Below are 25,165 nucleotides of genomic sequence, written 5' to 3'. Positions count from 1 at the left end.
GGGTCAGGGTGGGGAGTGGGTTTTATAGCCTATTTTTGCATTGCCTGAGGGCGGAGATGTCTTCCAGATGCAAACAGGCATTTCCTAGGGAGAAGTGTCTCCTTGACTTCCAGCAGTCTGTCCTTCACTCTCTTATTTAGTTGCCACTTGGTCGTGTGCACGAGTGGACTCCGAGAGCTGAACTAAGGAAGGTACACCAGCTCGCAGAACCCGGGTTCTGGGCTGAGCCACCTAGTCGCGCAGCCTTCCAAGGTCAGGAGCCACTACACCTTTAGGTACGGGGCGGGGGCGGAGGCGCGGGCCGGAAGTCGGGGCGGGACTTCCAGTGTCAGTTGTGCCAGCGACGAGACGCTTTGGTGCTGCTGCGTTAAGATCCAGTCCGGCGCGAGCACCACCCGAGGTGAGTTCACAGAGCGAAGCCTCTGCTTCAGAACCCGAATCCGGTGCTCCCGATGTCCCGTGGTGAGGCCGCGCCAGGCGGGCGGCGAGACGCGGCCTGATGGGGAGCGGAGCCGCGCGGGGAGTTGTGGGAGCGCCGGCACGCGCGGGCGTGGCTGGGCCTGGGGCAGAGGCGGTGCCTTGAAGGGATCTCCAGGCGGGTTGCGAGGGCTGTGCTTTGCAGGTGCCCGGGCCGGAACTGTGCCCTGGAGGCTGGGACGCGGTGGAGTTAGGGCGGAGCGACACGACAGGTGTGAGGTTGAAGGTGCCCGGGAGCTCAGTTGATATCAGAGACCCGCAGAGCCTGGAGATGCTAGGGCTTCTTGGCGCCAGTGTTCTGCCCGAGTGGTCCCAGCAGTGATGGATTCCCCCGCCCGGTGAAGAAGGGTTCTGGGGAGAGAGGGACCTGTTTTCTTGGAAGTAGGGCTGAGGTGTTCCTCCAGGGCCCATTTGCGGTTCATGTCGCGGGAGGGTTGTTGCTGGGCCTTGCGATCGCCTGTCTTCTCATAACCAGTCCCAGACTTTAGCAAGGAAAATCTGCTTGCAGTCTCATTCAACTGTTGCCAGAATCGGTTGCCTTGTGATTGTTGCCAGGAGGTTCGCGTTTCCTTGCTGCCAGCGAGAGCGGCCTTATGGCTGGGACTAGCATTGGCTTGTCATCTCTTTCTCCGGCTTTTAAGGGTTCGTGTCGTTAGATTGGGGTCATCAGGGAAATCCGTGTCCATACCCTTAATTCCTTCTGCGAAGTACCTTAGCTGAGTGGTGTGATAGCCACAAATTCTAGGGATTAGGAGGTGGCTATGAGGGGAGGGACATTCTGCCTAGGACAGATTAAGTCTATACTGTGGACTAGAGCCCACATGGAATGAGATGAGAAAAACAAGGAGTGAAACAACTACATAGTTTGGTACAAGTTACAGTGAAAAGGCAAAAACAAAAAAAAAACCATGTATGTCTGCTTGTGTAAACCTAGAGTATTAAGGATACACCAGAAACTGGGAGGGGGACCAAATGGCTAGCTGGAGATTTTTCACCCTTTTAAGTTTTGAGCCATTTGTTACTGCCCCTATTCAGTAGCAATTATGAGAATTCAAAGTATTTTAGAATAAAATTAACGAATAAGTGCTGCAAACACGCTTGCTAGGCAAGCGCTCTACCACTTGAGCTACTCCACCAACCTTCTCAATTCAGAACGTTGCGAAATGTTAACTAATGTCCGCATCTATACAGCAGTGGAAACAGAGCAAAAGATGGATGGGAGCAAGTCATGAAGATTGTCCACTCGTTAGTGTTTTTCCTGCTTTGAATCTCATCTCACACCATCTTTATGCGCACCCTCCCAGGTTAATCTTTTTAGATGTTTGTTTTATCTCTCCTGATGTACAAATGCAGCCCATGCCTTGCTTCATCAGGCAGTCAAGGCCTCTTGCAGTCTCTTCCAGTGATCACACTCTGAGCTCTGTCCTTACCTCCTGGCCTTCACCTACAAGTTTTGTCCCTGCACTTGGTCTCTGACTGCCTCACTCAGACCAGGTTGTGGGTTCCTCTGTGAGCTCAGTCCAGTAGTCCTTCTCAGCCCCTCTTCCTTCCCCAAACATCCCATTGCTCCCTACCCCATCCTCCTGCCACCATTCTTCAGTGAAGCCACTCCTCAGCTCCTATCTAGTCCCCTTCACCACACCTCACTCAGCAGGTGGCACTACTACTGCCTCTTACATCCCCCCTAAACAACTATCTCAACCCTAAGTGGGGGGGGGGAAGGCCATCCTCCTAGGAGAGGCAGAAAGGACACTACACCAGGACACTTTGTGCTCCTTCACAGGGTGGTGAGGGATGCTCATCTGTTGCCCTCTAAGCATCTGCACCTTCAGAGACTTACGCTGCAGAGCCTGCATTTCAGATTGCAATCCTGAGGAACCCAATACAGTGCCTCTTGGGTATGCCCCATTTCTCCTTTTCCTGTCCACACTGGACAGGAAACCTGTCCTGCATGCTCCTTCCTCCCCAGCCTTGATGCGCACTTTGCTTCTGCCACTCTTTCTCTCACTTTTAGGTCTACTTGCTCAGTGAGGCCAACCTTGACCACCCTAGTTTAAATGACTCTCCCATGCTGCCTTTGTCCAGAGCAATTACCCCTTCTCACTGATGCATTTGCTATGATCTGTTACCCCAGTGAGCTCCATGAGGATAGGGGTCCCTGATGTGCCCCACACTTTCCCTCAGAACAGATGTCAGCATATAGTGAATGTTCAGGAAATACTGGGAAAAGTATCCAAGAGGAGAAATCCTGTCCGTAGGATGACACATCTTCCACTTCAGGTTTCTGCCAACATTTCCTGATATGTCCACAGTGGTAGTGGAGTTAATGGTACCTGTTGGGATGCAGTGTGAGAGATGAGCTGAAGCATGTCAAGCCCTACTCCCTGGTAGACCCCTGGACAGGGTGGGGATAGTGAAGGAGTGGGGGCAGTCAGCAACTTGTCCCCATGGGGAGCTATATGCCTCCATTTCCTACCAGAGGGAATAGTAAGGACTAGAGATGAACCCAAGTTTGGGAGTGTTCACGGGATAAAGGGGTGTTGCTGTCTCAAGATCAGACAAAATCACCAAGGAAGTTGGTGTAGATATAGCAGTGAACATATGTCCTCAAGAATGGGGAAATGAAGAGGCTGAGTGGGAGCTGCTGGTGCAGTGGGAGAGCATCCCAGGAGGGTAGATATGGAGATGCCCACTGTGGCTGCTGCCAAGTGCAAATCAGACAGACCTGGCTGCTAGGATTGACAATCAGTGCTCACAATGGCCATTGTTTACATAGCACAGGCCACCCCTTTGGGCCTGCTGCTTCCCCACAGTGGGTGGGTTTTGTGCATTCAGCTCCATAGGATTATGAGTGTCAGGAACCAGGAGGGAGAAGGGTGGGCCCACAGCAGGGAGCAGGCTCTGAGAGGGCTGCTGCTCTACTCATAGTGGACTTGGGCTCTCAAAAGGATGCCTGCTTTTCACTTTGCCTGGGGGATTAGCATCTTACTCCTTCATACCTGGAACACTGGCTCATAATTCTGTGTCTTGGGGTGGAGGAAGAGACTTCTGCCTGGTGGGAGAATGGATCCCTGGAGCTCTCTTTTGTGCACACTCACCTGTGTTCTTGGTTCTCAGGTCCCAACTATGCCCAGCCTAAGAGCTCGCCCTGGGGAGGCAGAGATGGAACCCTCAGCTCCAGAACCATCTCCTTGTACCCCTACAGCACTAGCCTGTGTGAGTGATACTCCTGCTGTGACCCACCCTGGATCTGCAATCTGTGGGTCCCTCTGCTGTGGCATTATTGAGCTGGAAGCCATCCACCCTCACCATCAACCAGGTACTGAGAACAGGTTCCCCACTGGTGCCCTTATTCTGGGGAGACGATATCCATGTCACCCTGCATTCACCCCTAAGAGGCGTCATCTGTGTTATGCCTCATAGAATCAAGGCTGAATATCAGAAAAGAAGTTGCCCTCTCCTGGTCCCGTGTGCCCTAAGCAGGATACTGGTTTTCCTCCTGACACAGAAGAGTGTAACATTATGGTCACCAGGGCCCTTTGCTTTGCTGTACAGCCTGACCCCTGCTGAGCCCAATGACCAGGTTGGTGGCAGTCCCTTGCCTCATGACTCTGCCCTACTTCCTGGCTGCTTCCACACTGCCCAGCCCTTTCAGAATCCTTTGCAAAGACCCTTCACCAGCTCACCGGTGCAAATCTCTCAGTGTTAGCTTCCTTGCTTTGGTCAGACAGAGACTGTATTACAAAGAGATACCCTGGTCAGACTCTGTATAGAAAGAGATGGTTGAGCTCAGGTTAGAGATGGTGCACACCATGTAGAGATGGCTCTGTGTGCTGAACAGAGCAAATTATAAATGGGGAGGGGGAGGCAGGTAGAGAATGAAAGATAGAGAAGGTCCCCAGAATTGGACCAGAGATACAAGTCTACTGACTGGATGGAGCAGAGGATGTTAAACAGATTGGCTTCTGCCAGGAATGTTGAGCAGAGGATGAGGAAATCCAAGACCCTTGCTGGAGGGTGGGGCTGGGGCTGATTGGAACTCATGTTCTAAATGTCACTGTGGAGCAAATTGGCAGAGTAGGTAGCTCCAAAACCTGTTCACATAAACATTAAAAAAAAAAAAGCAAGTATAAACTGTGAGAACCAACTTTGTCAAAGGTTTACAGCAGCCAATCAAACACTGAATCAAGAAAAAGACAACTTAAAAATGGTAGGAAAGCTTTATGGTGTTCTTACTTGCCTGTGCCCCAGCCTCTTCCTGGTAGCTTGACATTCTTAAAGCAAGAACCTATATTCCCAGTGTGGGACCCTGGTCCCTGGTTCCAGAAGAAACAAAGCAGATCTTGCTGAGAAGTCATTGTGTTTGTTCTAACCTGTCTGGGACTCCCTAAAGGACTAATGCAAGGTGCTTATCTCTATTTTACCTAATTTAGAGTAGAAAGCAGTAGGAGCAAAAACATTTTAACTTACTCAAACACCACAGTCACCTGGAGCATCAATTTTGGTTAAACTTAAAGTCAGCCACTCACAGCCTAGGAAGAAAAGTTGGGGAAAGACTTTCTTGTGGGAAACAAAGGCATTCAGAAGCACAATAGGGAAATTTAGAAAGCCACATTCATGCCCAGGACAAGATATAAACTCAGAAAAGACCTGATAAAAGCCATAAGCTTTCCTGTCTAGCTGATCTTTAGGCTTCATGAAAACAAGAAACTAAGGAGGTGTTGTGAATAATGTTAAAGCAATGCCCCCCCCCCCCGCCCCCAGCTGGAAAAGATGTTTTGTTTTCCTTTTGTTCTTGGAAATCTCTGTCAAAACACTAGCTGAGGGTATAACTCAGTGGCTGAGCACTTGCCTAGCACACACAAGGCCCTTGGTTCAATTCCTAGCAGCACTAAAAAAGTAAATAATTCAACCAGCCTATGACATATAAAGATGTAATCTGTGGTGACAACAATATATCTGATGAGGAATGGCCTTTGCAAAAATTATTTGGAAATGTTACTAAATAGTGAATAGAGTACTCTAGCCTTTAACAATCAAGAACAGTGAGAGGAGGAGGAAATTGATTTACTGCATCACATAGTAGTATTCCAATGTCTAGCTTTTATCAAAAATTAGAAAGCATTTGAACAACCAGTAAAACAGAGCCCATTCAAAAGGAGAAAATGGTAGAAAGTGTCCCTGTGAAAACCTAGATATTGCATTAATGAACAAAGACTTTTTTGTTGTTGTTTTGGTGGTATTGGGAATTGAACAGAGTGCCTCATACTTGCTAGGCATGCACTCTACTACTTGAATCACATCCACAGCCCTTTTTTGCTTTAGTTATTTTTTTGTATAGAAATTGCTATGTTTGGTCTCATGCTTTTTGCCCAGAGCCAGCCTTAGGTCTTGATTCTCCTATCATATCTCCCACATGGCTGAGATTACAGGTATGAACCACCATGTCTGGCTTATTTATTGAGATGGGGTCTTGATTGCTCTTTGCTGGGCTGGCCTTGAACCATGATCCTCTCAATCTCTGCCTCCCTGGTAGCTGGAATTATAGGTGTACACTACCATACCCAGCTAAACAAACACTTTAAATCAGCTGCCTTAAATGTGCTCAAGGAGCTAAAAGAAACCATGAGCAGAGAACCAAACGAATCAAGAAAACAAACGTGTGAACAAAATGAGACTATCAATAAAGAGATACAAATTATTTTTTTAAAAGAGAACCAAATAGAAGTTCTAGCACTGAAATATATTCTAAAATGAAATGAAAAATTCACTAGAGAGTTTCAGCAGTGGATTTGAGCAGTAAATTTCAAGTTAGAACAGTTGAAATTGTCCAGTCTAAGGAACAAAAAGAAAAAAGTTCCAAGAAAACTAAACAGAGTTAATGGACCTGTGGGACACCATCAAGCAGAACAAAATGCATAATACGTTGTCCCAAGAAAGAGAAGAATAGAGAAAGGGGTAAAAATAATATCTGAAGGCATAATGGTCAAAAATGTCCCAAATCTGATGAAAGACATAAGTCTACACATCTCACTCAACAAACTCAAGAAGTTCCTCACCAAGTCTTGTTATAATTAAATTGTGGGAAGACAAAAAATCTTGACTACCCCAAGAGGAGAGAAGATGCTCAGCTAGGACAAGTTGGGGGGCCCTCAATAAGAGTCTGATTTTTCATCAGAACCCATGGAGGCTAGAAGGCACTAAGATAACATTTAAAGTGCCAAGAGAAGACCCATTGACCAAGAATTCTGTGTGCTTCAAATGCAGAGTAAAGGAGAAGTTAAGACATTCCTGAACAAAAGCTTGAGGAGGTTTGTTATGAATACTGTAGTTCCAAAAAAAATGGGTAGAACATCTAGTCAGAAGAACACTAGGGAAATAGAGAACTTGATCACTTTTAAGCATGTTGATATTGTCTGAATGTTTTTTCCCTTTGAAATTCATATGTGAAATAAGGGGCCTTTGAGAATGCTTGGATCATAAAGGCAGGTAAAGACTTTTCTGTAAAGGCAATTGCACCAGAAAGTATAAAAGTTGGTATTCTGTATTTTTGGCTTGTGAGTATACTTTTACTTTCCACATGATTTAAAGAACTGCATGAAAGGTAATGTGTCTCTGTTTTGATTTGGTTAGGCTTTGGTTTGGTTTGGAGTTTTTTAGTGCTAGGGATGTAACCTAGGCCTTCACACATGCTAAACATGCATTCTACCACTGAGCTACACCCCCAGCTCACAATGTATAAGGATATAATTTGTAATAATAAGTTATAAGAGTAACAGCTATATTGGAACAGAATTTTCACATGAACTGATAAGTTGTTATCAATTGTTTTAGGATATAAGGATGTTCATTATAAGCCCCATGGTAAACAATAAGAAAATACCTAAAAAATGTACACAAAAGGATGTAAGGAAAAAATGAAAATGACACTTTACAAAAAAATATCTACATAAAAGAAGGTGGTAATAGAGGAACTGAAGAATAGAAAAGTAATAGAAAAAGAAAAGTGCAAAATTGCAGAGGTTCTTTTTAGTAACCACTTTAAGTGTAAATGGATTACATGTTTCAGTCAAAAGATAGATATTGATGAAATGGGTTTAAAAAAAAAAAATTATGGTCCAAGCTGGGCATGGGCATGGTGGTCTATGTGCTGTAATTCCAGCACTTAGGAGTTGGAGGCAGGAGGATCTTGAGTTCAAGGCCAACCTAAGCTTCATACTGAGACCATCTCAAAAAAAAGCAAAGAAAGCATGGTCCAATTTTATGCCATCTCCAAGAGGCTTACTTTAGATTTAAAGACAAAATTTACACTGAAAGGTGGAAAAATATTCCATGCAAATATTAATATAGTCATCCTAGCGCTCTCTAGAATGACTAGATTAACATCAAGCAAAATAAACCAAGTCAGAAACTGTCACAAGAGAGAAAAAAAGGGCATATATTGATAAAAAGGGTACATTTATAAAGAAATAAGTTTCTTCAGAAACACGTACCAAAAAAAAAAAGAAGAAGAAGAGCCCCCAAATACATTAAGCAAATGACTACGGATTTAAAGGAAGAAACAGGCATTCTACAATAATAACTGGAGACTTCAATACCCCCCAAAATGGACAGAACATCTAGACAGAAGATCATTAGAGAAGGACTTGAACACTATAAACCAATTAGCCCTAATATACCTTGATATGATCTGAATGTTTGTTCCTCTGAAATTCATATCTGAAATCTAAATCCTGAAAGTTTTGGTGTTGATTGGATCATAAAGGCAAAGCACTTTCAAATGAGATTAGTATTCTTATAGAAGAGGCCTCTCAGGGAGTTTGGTTGCCCCTTGCCCCTCCACCATGTAACAACACATATCATCTATGAGGAATGAGTCTTCACCTGACAGTGAATCTTCTCGCACCTTGATCTTGTACTTTCCAGCCTCCAGAACTGTGAGCAATAAATTTCTATTGTTTATAAATTACCCAGTCTAAGCTTTTGTTTTGACTTATTTTATTTTGTTTTATTTTGGTGGGAGCTGCTGGGAACTGAACTCAGGGCCTTGCACATGCAAAGCAGCTGCTCTACCACTGACCTGTGCCCCAGTCCCTAGGGTATTTTGTTACATCAACTAGATCAGACTCCGAAAAACATAAAGCACCGTGCTCCAAAGAACAGATATACATTCTTCTCAAGTGTTCACAGAGCACAAACCATATGTCAGACAACAAAATAAGTGTCAATAAATTTTAAAGGACTGAAATCATAAAAACAGCAAGAAAACTGGAAAATTTAGCAAGATGTAGAAATAAAACTATCAGTGAGTCAAAGAAGTCACAAGGAAAATTAGATGATGCCTACAGATAAATGATTGAAAATAACATGCCAAAACTTAAGAGATTCAGCCAAGGCAATGCCTCAGGGGAAGTTAATAGCAGTCAACGCCTTCATTAAAAGGAGGAAAGATACAGTAAACCTTTAGTCTCTGTAGGCATATGGTTCTGAGGAGACTGCCATTGAGGAAAAATTGTGAATGCTCAGGACACATAGAGTTCAATGCTGTACCGTGAATGCTTGATTCATTTTTTCCTTAATGCTGCCTTACTTCTGCTAAAGACATGCCACCTTTCAACAAATCTAAAATTTACACTTTTATCTTAAATTAAACATGTTACATCCTTTTTTGTTTGTTTGTTTGTTTTTGCTTGGGAGGATTACTATAACTTTTACCTTGCTTTGGGGGCACCATTGGTTTTTTTGAAGTATACTTTCACAGAATAAAGGGCAAGGAAACAGTTGATCATACAATGATTTAAACACAACTATGATAACGTAGCACAACTGGCAGCTTCACATCAGCCAAACTGTGCTGCACATGTAGGAATCTAGGATTTTTGGTTTTGAAAGGCAGTAACCTAACTTTATACCGTGAGGAAGTACAAAAAGAAGTGCAGAATAAGCCCAAAGCTAGCAGAAAGAAGGAAGTGGTAAAAATTAGAGTGGAGATCAATGAAAATAGAGAATTGAAAAAAAAATAGAATCAACAAAATCAAAAGTTAGGGTTTTTTTTTGCAGGGGGGGAAGGTGGTACTGGGGCTTGAACTCAGGGTCTCACTTGCTAGGCAGGTGCTCTACCACTTGAAAAAAAAGGTTTTTGAAAAAGTTAATAAAATTGATAAAACCTTTAATTTGAGTGACAAAGAAAAAAAAAAGATAGAACTAAAATCAGAAATGAAAGCAGGAATGTTACCACCCCTAGAAAAGAAGAAGAGCCTAGGACAAAAAGACAAATGTGGAGAAATACAAATGACCAAAACTGACTCAAGACTAGATACAGAATCAAAACAGACCTATGGCAAATAAAGAGATCTGATCAGTTATAAAAACTCCCAACAAGTCGGGTGCGAATAGCTTACACCTATAATCCTAGTTACTCAGGAGACAGGATCAAAAGGGTCACACTTCAAAGCCAGCCCGGGCAAATAGCTTGCAAGACTGTATCTCAAAAATACCCAACACAAAACAGTGCTGGCAGAGCAGCTCAAGTGGTAGAGCTCCTACCTAGCAAGCATGAGGCCCTGAGTTCAAACCCCAGTACTGCCAAAAAACACCTCCCAACAAAGAAAAGTCCTATCAAAATGAATTGTTGGTGAGTTCTGCCAACATTTAATGAATTAGTATCAAACCTCAAATTCTTCCAACATAAAGAAAAGAAGAGAATACTTCTAATTCATTCTTATTAGGCCAACATTACCCTGATACCAAAGCTAGATAAAGACAGAGAAGCCAAGCAAGGTAGCTCATACCTGTAATCCCAGCTATTCAGGAGGCAGCTATCAGGAAGATAATGATTCAAGGCCAGCCCACGCAAAAAGTTAGTAAGCGATAAGCCAGGTATAGAGGCATGTACCTGTGATCCTAGTTACATGGAAGGCTGCAGGTAGGAAAATCACAGTTCGAGGCCAGTCTGGGCAAAAACCTGAGACTGCTGCAAATGATTAATCCTCCTCTTTCATGAAGCACAAGGGAATTTTTTTTGTGTGTGTAAAGTAACACAAAAAAAAAGGGCTGAAGGAATGGCTCATGTTGTAGAGTGCCTGCCTAGCAAGTGAGTTCAAACCCCAGTACTGAGAAAAAAAAACCCAGAAGCCATGGTGATACACACTTGAATTCCAGCTATTTGGGAGGCTGAGGCGAGAAGATTTCAAGTTCAAGGGCAGCCTAGGCAACTTAGTGAGACCCCCATCTCAAAATAAAATTAAAGAAGGGAGAGAGGGGAAATGAAGGGAAAAAAAAGGAAGGAAGGAAAGAAGGGAGGGAGAGAAGAGGAAGGGAAGGCTGGGGATGTAACTTAGTAGACCACTTGCCTAGCATGCACAAACCCACCCTAGGTTTAATCCCAGTACTATAAAGAAAAAAGACCCTGCCTAACAAGCACAAGGTCTTGAGTTCAAACCCCCAGGATTTAAAAAATATGTATATGATAACTTAAGCTGTCCTTGGTTTCATATATCTGTAATCCCACTACTTGGTAGTCTGAGACAGGAGGATTGAGAGCTCAAGGCCAACCTGGGCTATATAATGAGAACCTGTCTCAAAAAAAAAAGAAAGAAAGGAAAACATTAGAAACCAATAACCAATATCCCTTATAGCTAGAAATGTATGTAAAACTCTCAACAAAATAATAGCAAACCAAATCCAGTTGTATCTTAAAAGTAGTATACTCCATGACCACATGAAATTTAATACCAGGAATGGAAGGGTGGTTCAACATAAAACCCATCAGTGTAATTCATCATGTTGTATTACACTTCATTGTAGGAAAGCCATGATCACCTCATTTTATGCAGAAAAAGCATTTGGCAAAATCCAACTACTTTTCATGATTATAAAAATTCCTCAGAAAAATTGTAATTGATGGGAATCTGGTCAACATAATAAAAGGAACTTATGAAGACCCACAGCTAATGTCACGCTCAATTGTGAGACTAAAGACTTTGCCTCTGAGAGTATGAACCAAACAAGGTGCCTGGTTCATTATTGCTATTTAACATTGTGCCAGAAGGTTGAGTCAGAGCAGTTAGGCAAGAAAGTGAAATAAAGACATCCAAATTGGAAAGAAAGATGTACAGCTATTTGCATAAGATACAACACCAATATAGAAAATTCCAAAGAATCAACCAAAAAACTAGCTTGCAGCAAATTGCAAGGCTTAAGATCAATACACAAAATCAGTCGTGTTACTATATACTCACAGTCTAAAAAAGAAATTAAGAAACCAGTTCCATTTATAATGGCATCAATGGTAGGGGAGGGGGAGTAGGAATAAACTCAACCAAGAAGGTGAAAGATTTGTTCACTGAAAACCACAAAATATGGCTGAAAGTAATTAAAGACAGCAAATAAGTGGAGGACATCCTGTGCTCATGAATTGGAAGATGGTATAGTTAAGACATGCAAACTACTCAAAATGGTCTATAGATTCAGTGTAGCTCCTCTCAAAATTATAATGGCCTTTTTTGTGGAAACTAAAAAGTTGATCCTCAAATTCATATGGGATTAGGACTGGTGGAGTGACCCAAGTAGTAGAGCACCTGCCTAGTAAACACAAGGCCCTGAGTTCAACACAAGGCCCTAGTGTATGAGAACTGGCCACTGAAGATATCTTCCATAGCAGATACAAAGTTCAACACAATGCAATTTATTTCAGACTTAGGGACAAAAGAATTTCTTGGGCGGGTCCCAAGACAGAAGGATCCCTGCATTCTAAGGCTGGTCAAAAAGGTTTATATGCTAAGTAGACAGAGGTGGACTGTGGCCAACTAGAATATACCTGATCTTTGTGCAAAACTGTTAATAAGTATGGCTGTGGCTCAGCAGAGGCGGGCTTGCCTAGCATACTCCTAAGTTTGATTTCCTAGCACTTCAAAAGAGAAAGAGAGAGAGAGAGAGGAGAGACAGAAGAGAGAGAGAACAAATAAACTATTAAACCAGGTGCAGTGACTCACACCTGTAATTATAGCTACTTGGGAGGCTGAGATCAGGAAGACTGCAGTTCGAGGCCAGCCCAGGCACATAGTTTGTGAGACCCACCCCATCTCCAAAATAACCAGAGCAAAATAGACTGGAGGTATGGCTCAAGTGTAGAGCACCTGCTTTGCAAGTGTGAAGCCCTGAGTTCAAACCCCAGCCCCACTCAAAAAAGAAAAAAAAAATGATGTCCAAAATGGTTAAGAAACAGTCTGGCCATCCGAGGCCAACATAACATGCTCAGCTCACAATCTGAGCAGCTTTGTCCTATAGGGTTTGGGATATCTACCAGGTTCACCTGTTGGGCAAAATGGCAATTACTACCAAGGTAGCTACAGTCATGTCAAGCTGGATCACTACAGATGGGTTTATCCAGATACAACCTCCCCATAAGTCAAGGAGAATCTATGTATGTACATCATATTCATAGCAACAGTATCCACAATAACCAAAAGGTCCAAATGGCCCAGGTGTCCATCAGTGCATGGGTGGGCAAGTAGATGGATGGATTGTGATATATACATACACCATCAGCCATTAAAGAGCTGATACATGTAGCATGAATGAGCCTCAAAAACATTTTCCATGTGAAAGAACTTAGACACAGAGGTCATATATTGTATATTTCCACTTATATGAAATTTCCTGAATAGATAAATTCATAGAGACATAAATTGGTGATTGCCAGGGACTAGATGGAGGGAGAGATGGGAATAGACTACTTACTAAGTATAGTTTTTTTGGGATGGATGAGTATAGGTATATTGTCCATTCTGACCTCAAACTGCTGAGCTCAAGGATCCTCCTGCCTCAGCCTCTTGATTACTAGTACTGCTGCATTGTGGTGTGTACCCTCTATGGGTAAAGGTTTGACTCTGGAGTGATGGAAATATTTGAGAAATAGAGGTAGTGGTTGCACAACATTGTGAATGTGCAAAATGCCACTAAATTGTTCCCTGTGGAATGGTTAACTTTATATTATTTGAATTTCATCTCAATAAACTATTTTTTGTGTTACTGTGGGCTTCATGCTTGCTAGGCAGGCACTGTACAGTGAGCCATGCCTCCAGCTCTTTTTGCTTTGGTTGTTTTGGAGATAGGGTCTTGCTTTTTCCTAGGCTTGCCTGCTCCAGCCTGCGATCCTTCTATTTTATGCCTCCCCATCATAGCTAGACATGCACCACTATGCCTATGTTTTATCTGTGGAATCTTGTGAACATTTTTGCCCAGGCTGGCTTGGAACTACAGTCCTCCCAGACTCACCTTTTGTGTAGATGGCAATGACAGGCATACACTACTATGCCTAGCTATTGGTTGAGGGCGTCTGGCAAACTTTTTGCCTGGACTGGCCTCAAACCACAATCCTCCTGATCTCAACCTTCCAAGAAACTAGGATTATAAGCATGAGCCACTGGTGCCTGGCTTTAGCAAATTATTAAAAACAATGCAAGCAAATCACTGTGGGAGATGATGAACTAATGGGAACTACCCAAGTGCCTCTTGGGGTCTATACAGTAGATGGCCTGGCCTAGGCATTGGGGTTGCCGCTGTGCCACACAATAGCTGTTGCCTCATAGCCACAGGGGGTGCCAGAAGTGTGGTCATGACTGGATGTTGCACAGGTCTGGAGCCACTAATCATATAAATATTTCCTCTTGAGGGAGGTACTGACAGGTGTGTTTTGTTCTAGAAAGTCTGAGTCTCAGTATATAGTGAGTATAGGACAGTTAAACTATTTGCTTTCAGATCTTTTCCTTTGACTTTAAATCCAACTTTATGGCATTTTAAAGAGTTTCCTAAAGGAAAATCATATTTTTGATTTTATATTTCCTTTTATTTTGGCAGTACTGGGGTTTGAACTCAGGACTTTGTGTTTGTAAGGCAGGTGCTCTATTGTTTGAGCCACACTTCCAGCCTATATTTCCTTTTTAAAGACGGGTTTTCATCATTTTTCCTACAGTTTTTAGGTTGCAGAAATGGATTATATTTAATTTAGTAAGTCCAAAAAGCAATCTCCCACCAACCACCATTCTCACGCAGAGAATTCACTTTGGTTTTTAGAGACAGGATCTCGCTATGTAGCCCAGGCTGGCCTCGAACTTGAGATCCTTCCTCCTCAGCCTCCTGAGTTCTAGGAGTACAGGCATGCACCACCATGCCTGGCCAGAATTCACTTTTACTTTGTCTCAATAAAAGACTCATCTAAACAGTAGCTTGAGCTCAAGCTAGAGAGCCAATTCCCCATTGCCACATCTTCTGACACACTCTGGTGAGATCTTGCCTTAATCAGAGGTCACCCACTGATCCAGATTGTTTTTATGGGCTGCAAACTAAGACTGGGTTTGGGATTTTTTTAAGGGTTGGGGGGATTGTTTTGCAGTGCTAGGTGAGAGAAGGAAGCACAGTGAGTTCCACCATCCCTGGCAGGGCCAAAGACTTCCATCCAGACCTTGGTTGTCCCTGAAACCCTTTCCCTTTCCTCTGTGCTCCTGAGAGCCCAGAAGCATGGGGACACCACATATCCTAGATGACCCATCAAGCCAGGGCTCTTGTAGTACATATAGAGTGGGTGAGTCTGGGCCTGCCATGGGGAAATAAGAAAGAAAAGAAAGGCACAGTCTTCCCTGTGGCAGTATCACAGGAAGAGGGGTGTGAGCCCAAGCTACAGGGGGGTGTGTGGGGGGGGCTTTGGGTAAAGTCGTTGTGGTTGGAGGTAGCACTGCACAGTATGTCTGGGCCACAGGTATCAGTGAACACCCTGAAACATCACCAAGATACAGGTGGATGCTGCAGGCAGAGGGGCTGGACTTGTGAGGGCTGGGCATGAGGCCAGGTGGGATCTGCAGGAACACCACTGGTGGCTCCTGGGGATAGGTGTGTCCAGACTAAAAGCAGATCTTGGATGTCACAGATAAGGGGAGGCACTAAGAGAGAGGATGGAGGGGAGAGTCCCTGACTGCACCTCAACAGGGGTCCCTCAAGGCTTTGTTGGAGTAGTCTGGGCAGTGTAGGAGACATCAGGGATAGTCAAGGAGAGTGGCAGTATGGCATGTATGTGCAGACATCAGGAAAGGGATCAGCAAGCAGAGGAAGGCCAGCTGAGAAGTTGGGTAGAGAGTGTTCTGAGTGGGCCAACACTAACCTGAGAACTGCATGGCTTCTCAGAAGGGAATGGGCTTCTCTGCAGCTGTTGCAGGGGTGCACCTCTCCACACTGGTGAATCATGAGACCAAGCCTGACACAAAAGGTAGACCTTGCAGTGTGGTGAAGGAAATGGTAAAATGTGTAACAATGCATGTAATGTTTCCTTGTACATGCAGGAAGAGTGAGAACCATCTGGATTTAGGGCACATTTCCAGGATTTGCTGATAGCCTGTTGTGAGTGTGATCAGAAGGGGGAGCTGCGGGGCACTGAGTCTTGGCCTGAGCCCGTGGGCAGACCGCAGTTGCATCCCTGACATGTGGAGTCCTGGAGAGCGCTGGCATTCTTGCTGGTCTTCAGCTCCCATGCACCCTTATCACCTAGAGTCACTCCAGCTCCTCCCTGGTCTCTTTGCAAAATTTGGAACTGCTGCCCCAGTAGGTTGGCTGCTCCCTTTTCTTCTTCCACAGAAAGTGAGACTCTGCAGATTTGTCTGTGTGCTTCCCTGTTGCTATCACAGCAGTTCCTCCTGTGACTTAGTATTTATTGTTTCAGATCGTGATGCGAGGAATGAGAACAAGGAGTTTCATCCAAAGGAAGACGTTGCTGAGGATCTGGAATCACAAGCAGAAGTATCAGAAAACTTTGCTGGTGATGTTTCCCAGGTGCCCAAGCTTGGAGTGCTCTGTGATGACCTACTAGAAAGAGATTGGGGTGTCTCTGAAGGTGAGAGCCTGGTACAGTCCCTCCACCAGGAAAGGGACTTCACACCAGTGACCATGTTCCTTAAAGGCCACTTAGGAGAAAAAGGTCTAGACTGTAATGGTTTTGACAGAAGCTTCAATCTAAGCCCAAGTTTAATGGTGTATCAAGGAGTCCTTACCGAAGAGAGGCCACATCCATACAAGTGTGGCCAGAGCTTCCAGCACAGTGTGGACCTAACAGATCACAAAAGGATTCCCATAACTGAAAGCCCACTCATTTGTACCAGGTGTGGGAAAACCTTCAGAGGAAACCTTGACTTTGTTCAACATCAGATACCTAATACTGGGGAAAAGTCCTTTATGTGTAATGAGTGTGGAAAATCCTTCAGCCAGAACTCAGTTCTTAAAAACCACCGGCAATCTCACATGAGTGTGAAAGCGTACCAGTGTAGCGAGTGTGGAAAAGCCTTTCATAGGTACACAGACTTTGCTGGGCATCAGGCTTACCACAGCGGTGAGAAGCCTTACACATGCAATGAATGTGGGAAAGCCTTCAGCCAGAACTCAAGCCTTAAAAAGCACCAAAAGTCTCACATGAGTGAGAAGCCCTATGAATGTAGTGAATGTGGGAAGGCTTTTAGGCGGACCTCAAACCTCATCCAACATCAAAGAATCCATTCAGGGGAGAAACCGTATGTGTGTGACAAATGTGGAAAGGCTTTTAGGCGGAGCTCAAACCTTATTAAACACCACAGGATTCACACAGGTGAGAAGCCTTTCGAGTGTAGAGAGTGTGGGAAGGCCTTCAGCCAAAGTGCACACCTCAGGAAGCATCAGAGGGTCCATACTGGAGAGAAACCTTATGAGTGTAATGATTGTGGCAAACCCTTCAGTCGCATCTCCAACCTCATTAAACATCACAGAGTTCACACTGGAGAGAAACCTTACAAATGCAGTGACTGTGGGAAAGCATTTAGCCAGAGTTCCAGCCTTATTCAGCATCGGAGAATTCACACTGGAGAGAAGCCTCACGTATGCAATGTGTGTGGGAAAGCCTTTAGTTACAGCTCTGTGCTCAGGAAGCACCAGATAATTCACACAGGAGAAAAACCATATGGGTGCAGTGTCTGTGGGAAGGCCTTCAGCCACAGCTCAGCCCTCATCCAGCATCAGGGTGTGCACACAGGTGACAAGCCCTATGAGTGTCGTGAATGTGGGAAAACTTTTGGTCGCAGTTCCAACCTCATCCTTCACCAGCGAGTCCACACTGGAGAGAAACCCTATGAATGTACTGAATGTGGAAAAACCTTTAGCCAGAGCTCAACCCTCATTCAGCACCAGAGGATTCATAACGGGTTGAAACCCCATGAATGTCACCAGTGTGGTAAAGCTTTCAATCGAAGCTCAAATCTCATTCACCACCAGAAAGTTCATACTGGGGAGAAGCCCTACACATGTGTTGAATGTGGTAAGGGCTTCAGCCAGAGCTCACACCTCATTCAACATCAGATAATCCACACTGGTGAGAGGCCCTATCAGTGCATACAGTGTGGGAAGGCCTTCAGTCAACGTTCTGTCCTAATCCAGCACCAGAGGATTCACACTGGAGTGAAGCCCTATGGTTGCTCTACTTGTGGGAAAGCCTTTAGCCAAAGGTCAAAGTTGGTTAAACACCAGTTGATACACACCAGGGAGTAGCCTCTGGACTGGGAGGAATGAAGTTAAGCCATGGTTCCTCTTCCACTCCTCTGACCCTTTGTCTCAACCTCTCCCCTTTCCAACCTTAACCCTATGTCCAGCTGCCACAAAGCCTGGAGCCCTCCTTTGAAACACCTTTCAAGCCTCTCCCCCTGCTGTTGCTGTGCCTCATATTTCCTCTCATTTGTATTTTATTGCTTTGTTTTTGTAGTTTGTGAGCAGGCTCACCTTTGTTAGAAAGAAAAAATTATGAAGGCTGCACATTCATGGAGTTTATTATTAAAAGTTACCAGCCAGGCACCAGTGGCTCACACCTGTTATCCTAGCTGCTTGGCAGGCTGGGCTTAGGAGGATTGCAGTTAGGGGCCAGCCCAAGCAAATAGTTCACAAGACCCAACTCCAAAATAAGCAGAGCAAAATGAATTAGAGGTATGTCTCTAATTCATGCTTTGTAAGCATGAAGCCCTGGGTTCAAACCCCAGTTCCACCAAAAGAAAAGTTACCAAACAAGTAAAGTGACCTTTGGCTGGAGATAACCAGAGTTATTCTTTTGCTTGGCGTAGTGAGTTTTCATTCATTGGCTTTCATTAATAGTTTGTTTACATACAATCAAGCCATCTTCCCCAAAGGTGGTACCCAGTTCCTCGCCCTTCCTTGTCCCTCCTGTCCTGTAAATTGCACCACTATAACTTGTACACTTTCCTTTATACATATCAGCAGTCAGGTCATCTTTTTCCTTCTCACTGTTGTGCTGTGCCCCAGACCCCATTCTCCAGCTTCTGTGCCTCATGGTGTAGCACCACAGAGGCAACTCTCTCTATTTTCATCTCTTCCCCACAGGTTTTTTCATCACCAGACATTCTTTGATTCATTCATCACCAGACATTTTTGGAGCACCTACTAAGTACCCTGTTCTGGGGCCCAGCTCAACAAACCCCATCCTCAGTTTCCCTAAACAGGGAGAAAGCCCAGGCACAACATGTCTCCCCAGAGAGGCTCCTGGATACTAGCCAGTAAGTCTCAGTAGACTCCACATCATGGCCCACAAAGCCAGAATACTTACTTTCTAGTCCTTTACAGCAAGAGTTTGCAGCCCTGCCATAGGATGCCACCCTGTGATCATAGGTGGCTCTAGGGCCTGACTTTGCCCAGGAGCTCAGAGTTATTGCAGGAGTTGAGGTGTTTTTTGTGACTAAGGACCTAACAGGAGTACTTACCTGTGTACAGTGGGTTTTTTCTGAGCAGTTACCATGCCACAGAGGATTCCTCCCTCCTTGCTCCTCTCCCAGGACAGCAGGTCCTCAGGAGGACTGTGGGACCTAGTGTGGACCTGAGTTCTTGCTGCAAAGTTTTATGAAGACTAAATGACCTGGTGTATATGACGTACTTTCTGGTCCTTACCAGCCTGTCTTCACTATTTTTATTCACAGAATATTAGAATCTCAGAACCATGAAAAGGGCTAAAGAAATAGGCTGGGGCCAAGCTTCCAGAAAAGATTCCAAAACCAGCCCACATAACTGTGTACTCAGACATCCCACTGCTGTGGCCGGACCTAGGCCAGCAGGTAGATGTCAAACTTCCCTGTTTAGCTCTACATTGATGCAGCTGCCATCAGCACAAGGGCCACTCACACTCCATGAACATCAGGGAGGGAAGTGTGGGTCATAGGTTCTATACTGGAAAGGCAGCAGAAAGTTCCTATGGTAGGGATCGGTTCCATGGCGTACTGAGTAGTCACAAAGGACAGTTGTCCACTACAACCTGAATTTTTGTTATTTTTTAAATTTTGAAATAAAGTCACACAAAAGGGGTAGCACCACAAAGAATACCTGTATCCCTTCACTCAAAATCCCCAGTTAACATTTGCTTCATCATTTTCTTCTCTGTTCCCTCTCTATAGAGTTTTCCAAGTCTGAGCTGTAGCATTATATACCTTTACCTCTAGATACAACAGACCTTCTCTTCCATGACCACAGTGCTATTATCAAAGTCAGAAAATGAATGCGGATAACATTATAATTTGTAAAATTTATTAACATTTTGACACTTGTCCCAGTAATTTCCTATGACAAGGAATGTTTTTCTCTGGTCTAGGATCCAGTCCTTGATCATACCTATGTCGTTGTCATGCCCTTCTGTCTAGATTGATCTGATCTTTTTCTTTCATGATGTTGGCCTTTCTGGAGATCATAGGTCATTACTTTGTAGAATGTAACTTTGGGTTTGTTTCCTGATGACTTTGACAGAAATCTTAGAAGAGATGGGTCCTCAGTGTTTCATGTCACAAGGTCTGAGGGTGGTTTGTTGGTTTTTGGGTTTTTTTTTTTTTTATCTTTTTCAGGTGATACTACTTTATCATTTGCTTAAGATGGTGACTGCCAGGTTTCTCCACTGTAAAGTTACTAATTCCCTTCTTTTTAGTTAAATATTTTCTGGAGAAGATACTTTGAATCTATGTAGACAACCTCGTTCTCACCAATTTTTACCCCTGTTAAAATCTATAGATGATTCTTCTAATTCCTTTACCAAATGAAGGATGTTAGCTTCTCCATTTATTTAGTCATTTTTGTAGTATGGGCTCATTTATTCCTATTTCTTCAGTGGATTCCAGTTTGTTACTCTTATTATTTACTGTGATGCTCAGATGGTCCCAGGTTTGACCAGTGAGGGCTGTTCATATTGTTCCCAAGGTCTGTTTAATGTCTCACAGTCTTTTTACACTTTCTTTGCTTCCTGGCACACTGTTCTAGGTTTATGCTGTATGTCCCTTGCCCTGGCTATGGAAGAAGTCTTCCCTCCCAAGAACTCTTGATCTCTTTTTTGGACAATTTTTGTTGTTGTTGTTTTGTTTTTGTGGAAACGATGTTTGAACTCAGGACCTTACACTTGCTAGGCAGGCACTCTACCACCTGAGCCACTCTCCACTTCCCTGTACAATATATATTAGAAAACAAGATCTGAGTGCTAAGTATGTGCCTTGTGACCAGGGTAACATAGTTTCTAGGCCTCAGCAGAGGAGCTAGGAAATAGATGTGGGTGTATTTTGTATACACACAATCTTGTGTCAATTCTTATACCTATTAGTATATTAAAAACCACAAATTCCAGTCCAGCACCACAGTTGATTGTACCCTTCCTTCTTTCCACATATATAAACAGCTCCCCATTTTTGTTTACAGAAATATTGTTGCTATTATCTTCAATATATTTACTCAGTATTTTGCTCAATTCTATAAATAGTAAAAGTTTCAGAATTTCTATTCCAAAACCACTGTACAAACCTATTGATTGTTCAGTACTTGTCTACAAGTCTCTCCAATTGGTTTGAGAATATATGTCAAAATATTATGTACATAGATATTTGAGTCTTGGTTTTGGCTTTTTTCCTTCTGCAGTTGCTATTATTCACCTGTAATAATTAGATTTGTTTCTTTGGGGTTCCAAATTAGTAGTTTTCTTTAATCCTTGTCAATTTCCTTCTTTATAGGTAAGTGACCTCCATTTTTAAACAATAAAATTCTTCAAAGGGACATTAGAAAAAAAAAACATGAATAAATAGTGAAGTCTATCTCACCTATTCATAGGCAAACTCATTATCTTGAAGATGAAATTTCTGAATTAGCTATGGATTCAATGCAGCACCAAAGTAAGAACAGAAAAAAACAATGGGGAAGTAGTCCAAATTATGCTAAGTACAAAGTGTCTTAATTTTTGTTTGGTACAAATAAAGACATCCACTCAATAGCATTAACTTATTGAAGAGCTATAAGTGAATCCACCTTATACTATTGAGGATGGAAGCAGATCTCTGTGGTAGACAACTCTGCTCCTCTATGTGCACTCCATCTTTTTTTTAGATGTGACAAGAAAACAGCTACCCTAAAGTTTGTTCCCTGATTCATAGCCTTCACATTAGTGTGTCCTCAGTTTATGTCCTTCTGGAGAAAGTCTGCCACTTTCTCCACTGCTCTTGAGTCTGTCACTGCTCTTGGTTGGCAGAAGCTTGGGTCTCAGTTAGCAGACCAGGGTTGAGGAAGGGGGTAAAAATCAAGAGTTCTCTTTGGAGCCATCAAGTTTGGGGTATCTGTGAGAATCCAAGTGGAAAAGTTTTTAAGGTCTGTTAACTATGAATTCAGATCTTAAAGACAGATTTGGAATGGAGAAATATATTTGGGAGTCATTGGAATTTTTTAAATGGGGAGCTGGGGATGCAGCTTAGTGGTAGAGTGTTTGCCTAGCATTTATGAGATCCTGGGTTCAATTCCTAGCACCGCAAAATAAATAAAATGGGCAATGGATCTGAGGAAGCATGAATTATCCTGGGGAAAGAATTTAAAAAGGGGGAAAGGGAAGAAGTGAAGCAACACAGCAGCTGTGGGGAAGGGGACTCAGGTGTCATGGAAAAGGTCAGCTGCATCAAATGCTATGGAGAGGAATCCAGATGTGGCTGTAGGGAAACCTGCCACAGTGGAGTAGAAGGGCACAACTTTTTTCCCTCCAACTTTTATGATGTCTTTGCAAGCGTGCTTCTCACAGAACACATTCAGATTCCTTGCAACAGAGAAAGCCTAAAAAGCCATATCACTGCCTCCAGGGTGTACTGCTACAGAGTTGGAGTGGCATGAAAGGGATAAGAAGTCCTGTTTAAAAAAAAAAAATCTTGTTTAAAAAATTTTTTTAAAGGCCCTTAACTTTTTAGCTAAATGCTTAATTATTGGAGTATCACAGTAGGAAACAGAAATCAGGGGGAAAAGAAAGGAAAGAAAAAAGAGTGAGCCTTCTCACAGTTTGCTGGGATGAGAGATCTGAAGTCTGGCCCAAATCTTTTGTCTTAAAGTGTTCATGCTTTCTTTGCAGCGATGAGACTTCTACCTTATCCCCTTGCTGTCTCTGCTCTGACTACTACCTATGTCCAAAATGGTGTTTGTGGAAAGAACTCAAACCCACCCTCTGCTCCTGCCCTAATTCCACACGGTGGTTCTGGCTGTGGCCAAAGAAGCTGGCATCCGTGTCACCCCAAGACTGGGGCCACTAATGAGGTTAGCACTGAGGTGGTAGTCACATGCCATGCAGAAGCCCCTGAGAAAACAACATTCCAGATTTTAAAGTGATTTTTTTTTCCGTTGTGGTGCTGGGATTGAACCCAGGGCCTTGTGCATGCTAGAGAAGTACTCTACCATTGAGCTACATCCCCAGCCCAACATCCCAGATTTTATTTTATTTTTTTTTATTTTTTATTTTTTCTTTTATTATTCATATGTGCATACAAGGCTTGGTTCATTTCTCCCCCCTGCCCCCACCCCCTCCCTTACCACCCACTCCACCCCCTCCCTCTCCCCCCCCTCAATACCCAGCAGAAACTATTTTGCCCTTATTTCTAATTTTGTTGTAGAGAGAGTATAAGCAATAATAGGAAGGAACAAGGGTTTTTGCTGGTTGAGATAAGGATAGCTATACAGGGCATTGACTCACATTGATTTCCTGTGCGTGGGTGTTACCTTCTAGGTTAATTCTTTTTGATCTAACCTTTTCTCTAGTACCTGGTCCCCTTTTCCTATTGGCCTCAGTTGCTTTAAGGTATCTGCTTTAGTTTCTCTGCGTTAAGGGCAACAAATGCTAGCTAGTTTTTTAGGTGTCTTACCTATCCTCACCCCTCCCTTGTGTGCTCTCGCTTTTATCATGTGCTCATAGTCCAATCCCCTTGTTGTGTTTGCCCTTGATCTAATGTCCACATATGAGGGAGAACATATGATTTTTGGTTTTTTGAGCCAGGCTAACCTCACTCAGAATGATGTTCTCCAATTCCATCCATTTACCAGCGAATGATAACATTTCGTTCTTCTTCATCCAACATCCCAGATTTTAAATATGGTTTCCCAATTTAAGTTTTTAAAAAAATTTTAAAATCAGCAACATTCTACAAAATACAAATTTGGAAAGGAGAAAAGTATCACACTCCATCAATTATGCTCTCTAAGGATAGCACTTCCCTAAAATGTTTACTAAGCTCCCACATCCATCTTTGGCAGGAGCAGGAGAATTCTGAGAAATCTGATTAGGGGAAAATAGTGATGAGGAAGTGCAAGGAGTATCTTGTGTACCTCTCAAATGATGCAACAAGCAGTCTCAGCCACTTTTTTTTTGAGGGGGGGTCCTGCCCTTGGTGTGGGCTTCCCCTGTACCTCCTGCCCCCAAGCCTCTGCCTGCACATAGGCACTCTCACCCCAGCCACACCCATGGCCATAATGAGACCCAAGTCACACTCAGTTAAAGAAATAAACTATGTACCCCTGTGGTGTATATACAATGTCATTAGTCTCAAATTTTTGGGTGAGGGTCCATCTGACCCTGTGGGAGACTGTAACGATTACACTGTGAGCAGGATGTCTAGACAATACACTATCACCACCCCCTCTGTCTGCCTTCCCTTGCATCAGCCTGCAGTCAGAGTAGGACTGCTTTTTGTGGAAAAAGTGGACCCCCACTCAGAATTTGAGCCTAATGGCATCACTGTTACACTTTTACTGAACTAAACTGGCAGTATGGACAGTGAATTGGTGTCTATGGACAGGAGTATAGACTTGGGGGTCCTCCTCCATGTACCCCTGAATTGGGTGTCTCAGCCCAGACATGTCTGTGTGTTTGAGAGCAAGGCTAGGGATTCTGATATCCCCAACTTATAGATCACTCTAAAGATGCTATGCCTTGGTGTGACATATGTGTAGTATTTAGGGAGAGAGAGAGGAAAAAGGTATTAGGTGGAACACCGAAGTCCACAGTCCTGAGAGCAGACAGCTCAGCAGGACCCAGGCAGCTGCTGCAGCTGCCACCACCTGTGCCTCTATCACCACAAAGGTTTTTCGTTTTTGTTTTTGTTTTTTTTTCCCAGTACTGGGGCTTGAACTCAGGCCTACACCTTGAGACATTCCACCAGTCCTTTTTGTGTTGGGTATTTTTGAGATAGGGTTTCGCAAACTATTTTCCCAGGCTGGCTTAGAACCACAATCTTACTGATCTCTGGCTCCTGAGTAGCTAGGATTACACATGTGAGCCACCAGTGCCCGGCTACCACAAAGATCTTGAACTTTAGGATTGTAGAGAAAACACCCTGGTACAGCCAAGGATTAA

The 25,165-nt window shown here is 43.6% G+C and overlaps 1 protein-coding gene across 3 annotated transcripts; it reads left to right on the top strand.

Moving 5' to 3' along the window:
• Window positions 1-317: 317 nt before the first annotated feature.
• Window positions 318-20,865, top strand: Znf16 (zinc finger protein 16). 3 transcript variants are annotated; one of them, XM_020173438.2, is made up of 3 exons: window positions 318-400; window positions 3,595-3,796; window positions 16,190-20,865. In XM_020173438.2, exons 2-3 carry the CDS (start codon window positions 3,604-3,606, stop codon window positions 18,034-18,036), a joined length of 2,040 nt encoding a protein of 679 aa, XP_020029027.2. In that variant the 5' UTR covers window positions 318-400; window positions 3,595-3,603; the 3' UTR covers window positions 18,037-20,865. The 3 variants fall into 3 exon arrangements, with proteins under 3 accessions (XP_020029027.2, XP_073925586.1, XP_073925585.1); XM_074069485.1 differs by lacking the exon at window positions 318-400 and adding an exon at window positions 523-689; XM_074069484.1 differs by lacking the exon at window positions 318-400 and adding an exon at window positions 698-1,781.
• Window positions 20,866-25,165: the final 4,300 nt, after the last annotated feature.

This window comes from Castor canadensis, chromosome 3 (assembly GCF_047511655.1).
Source record: "Castor canadensis chromosome 3, mCasCan1.hap1v2, whole genome shotgun sequence".
Classification (NCBI taxonomy): Eukaryota; Metazoa; Chordata; class Mammalia; order Rodentia; family Castoridae; genus Castor; species Castor canadensis.
Note: the sequence above shows the minus strand (reverse complement) of the source record. Positions and strands in the feature narration are given on the sequence as shown.

Excerpts from the sequence above, each read along its gene's own strand:
- Znf16 (XM_020173438.2), top strand. The coding sequence starts at position 3,604 with ATGCCCAGCCTAAGAGCTCGCCCTGGGGAGGCAGAGATGGAACCCTCA. Across the intron at positions 3,797-16,189 it reads CCACCCTCACCATCAACCAG|ATCGTGATGCGAGGAATGAG; the intron begins GTACTGAGAACA and ends TTATTGTTTCAG.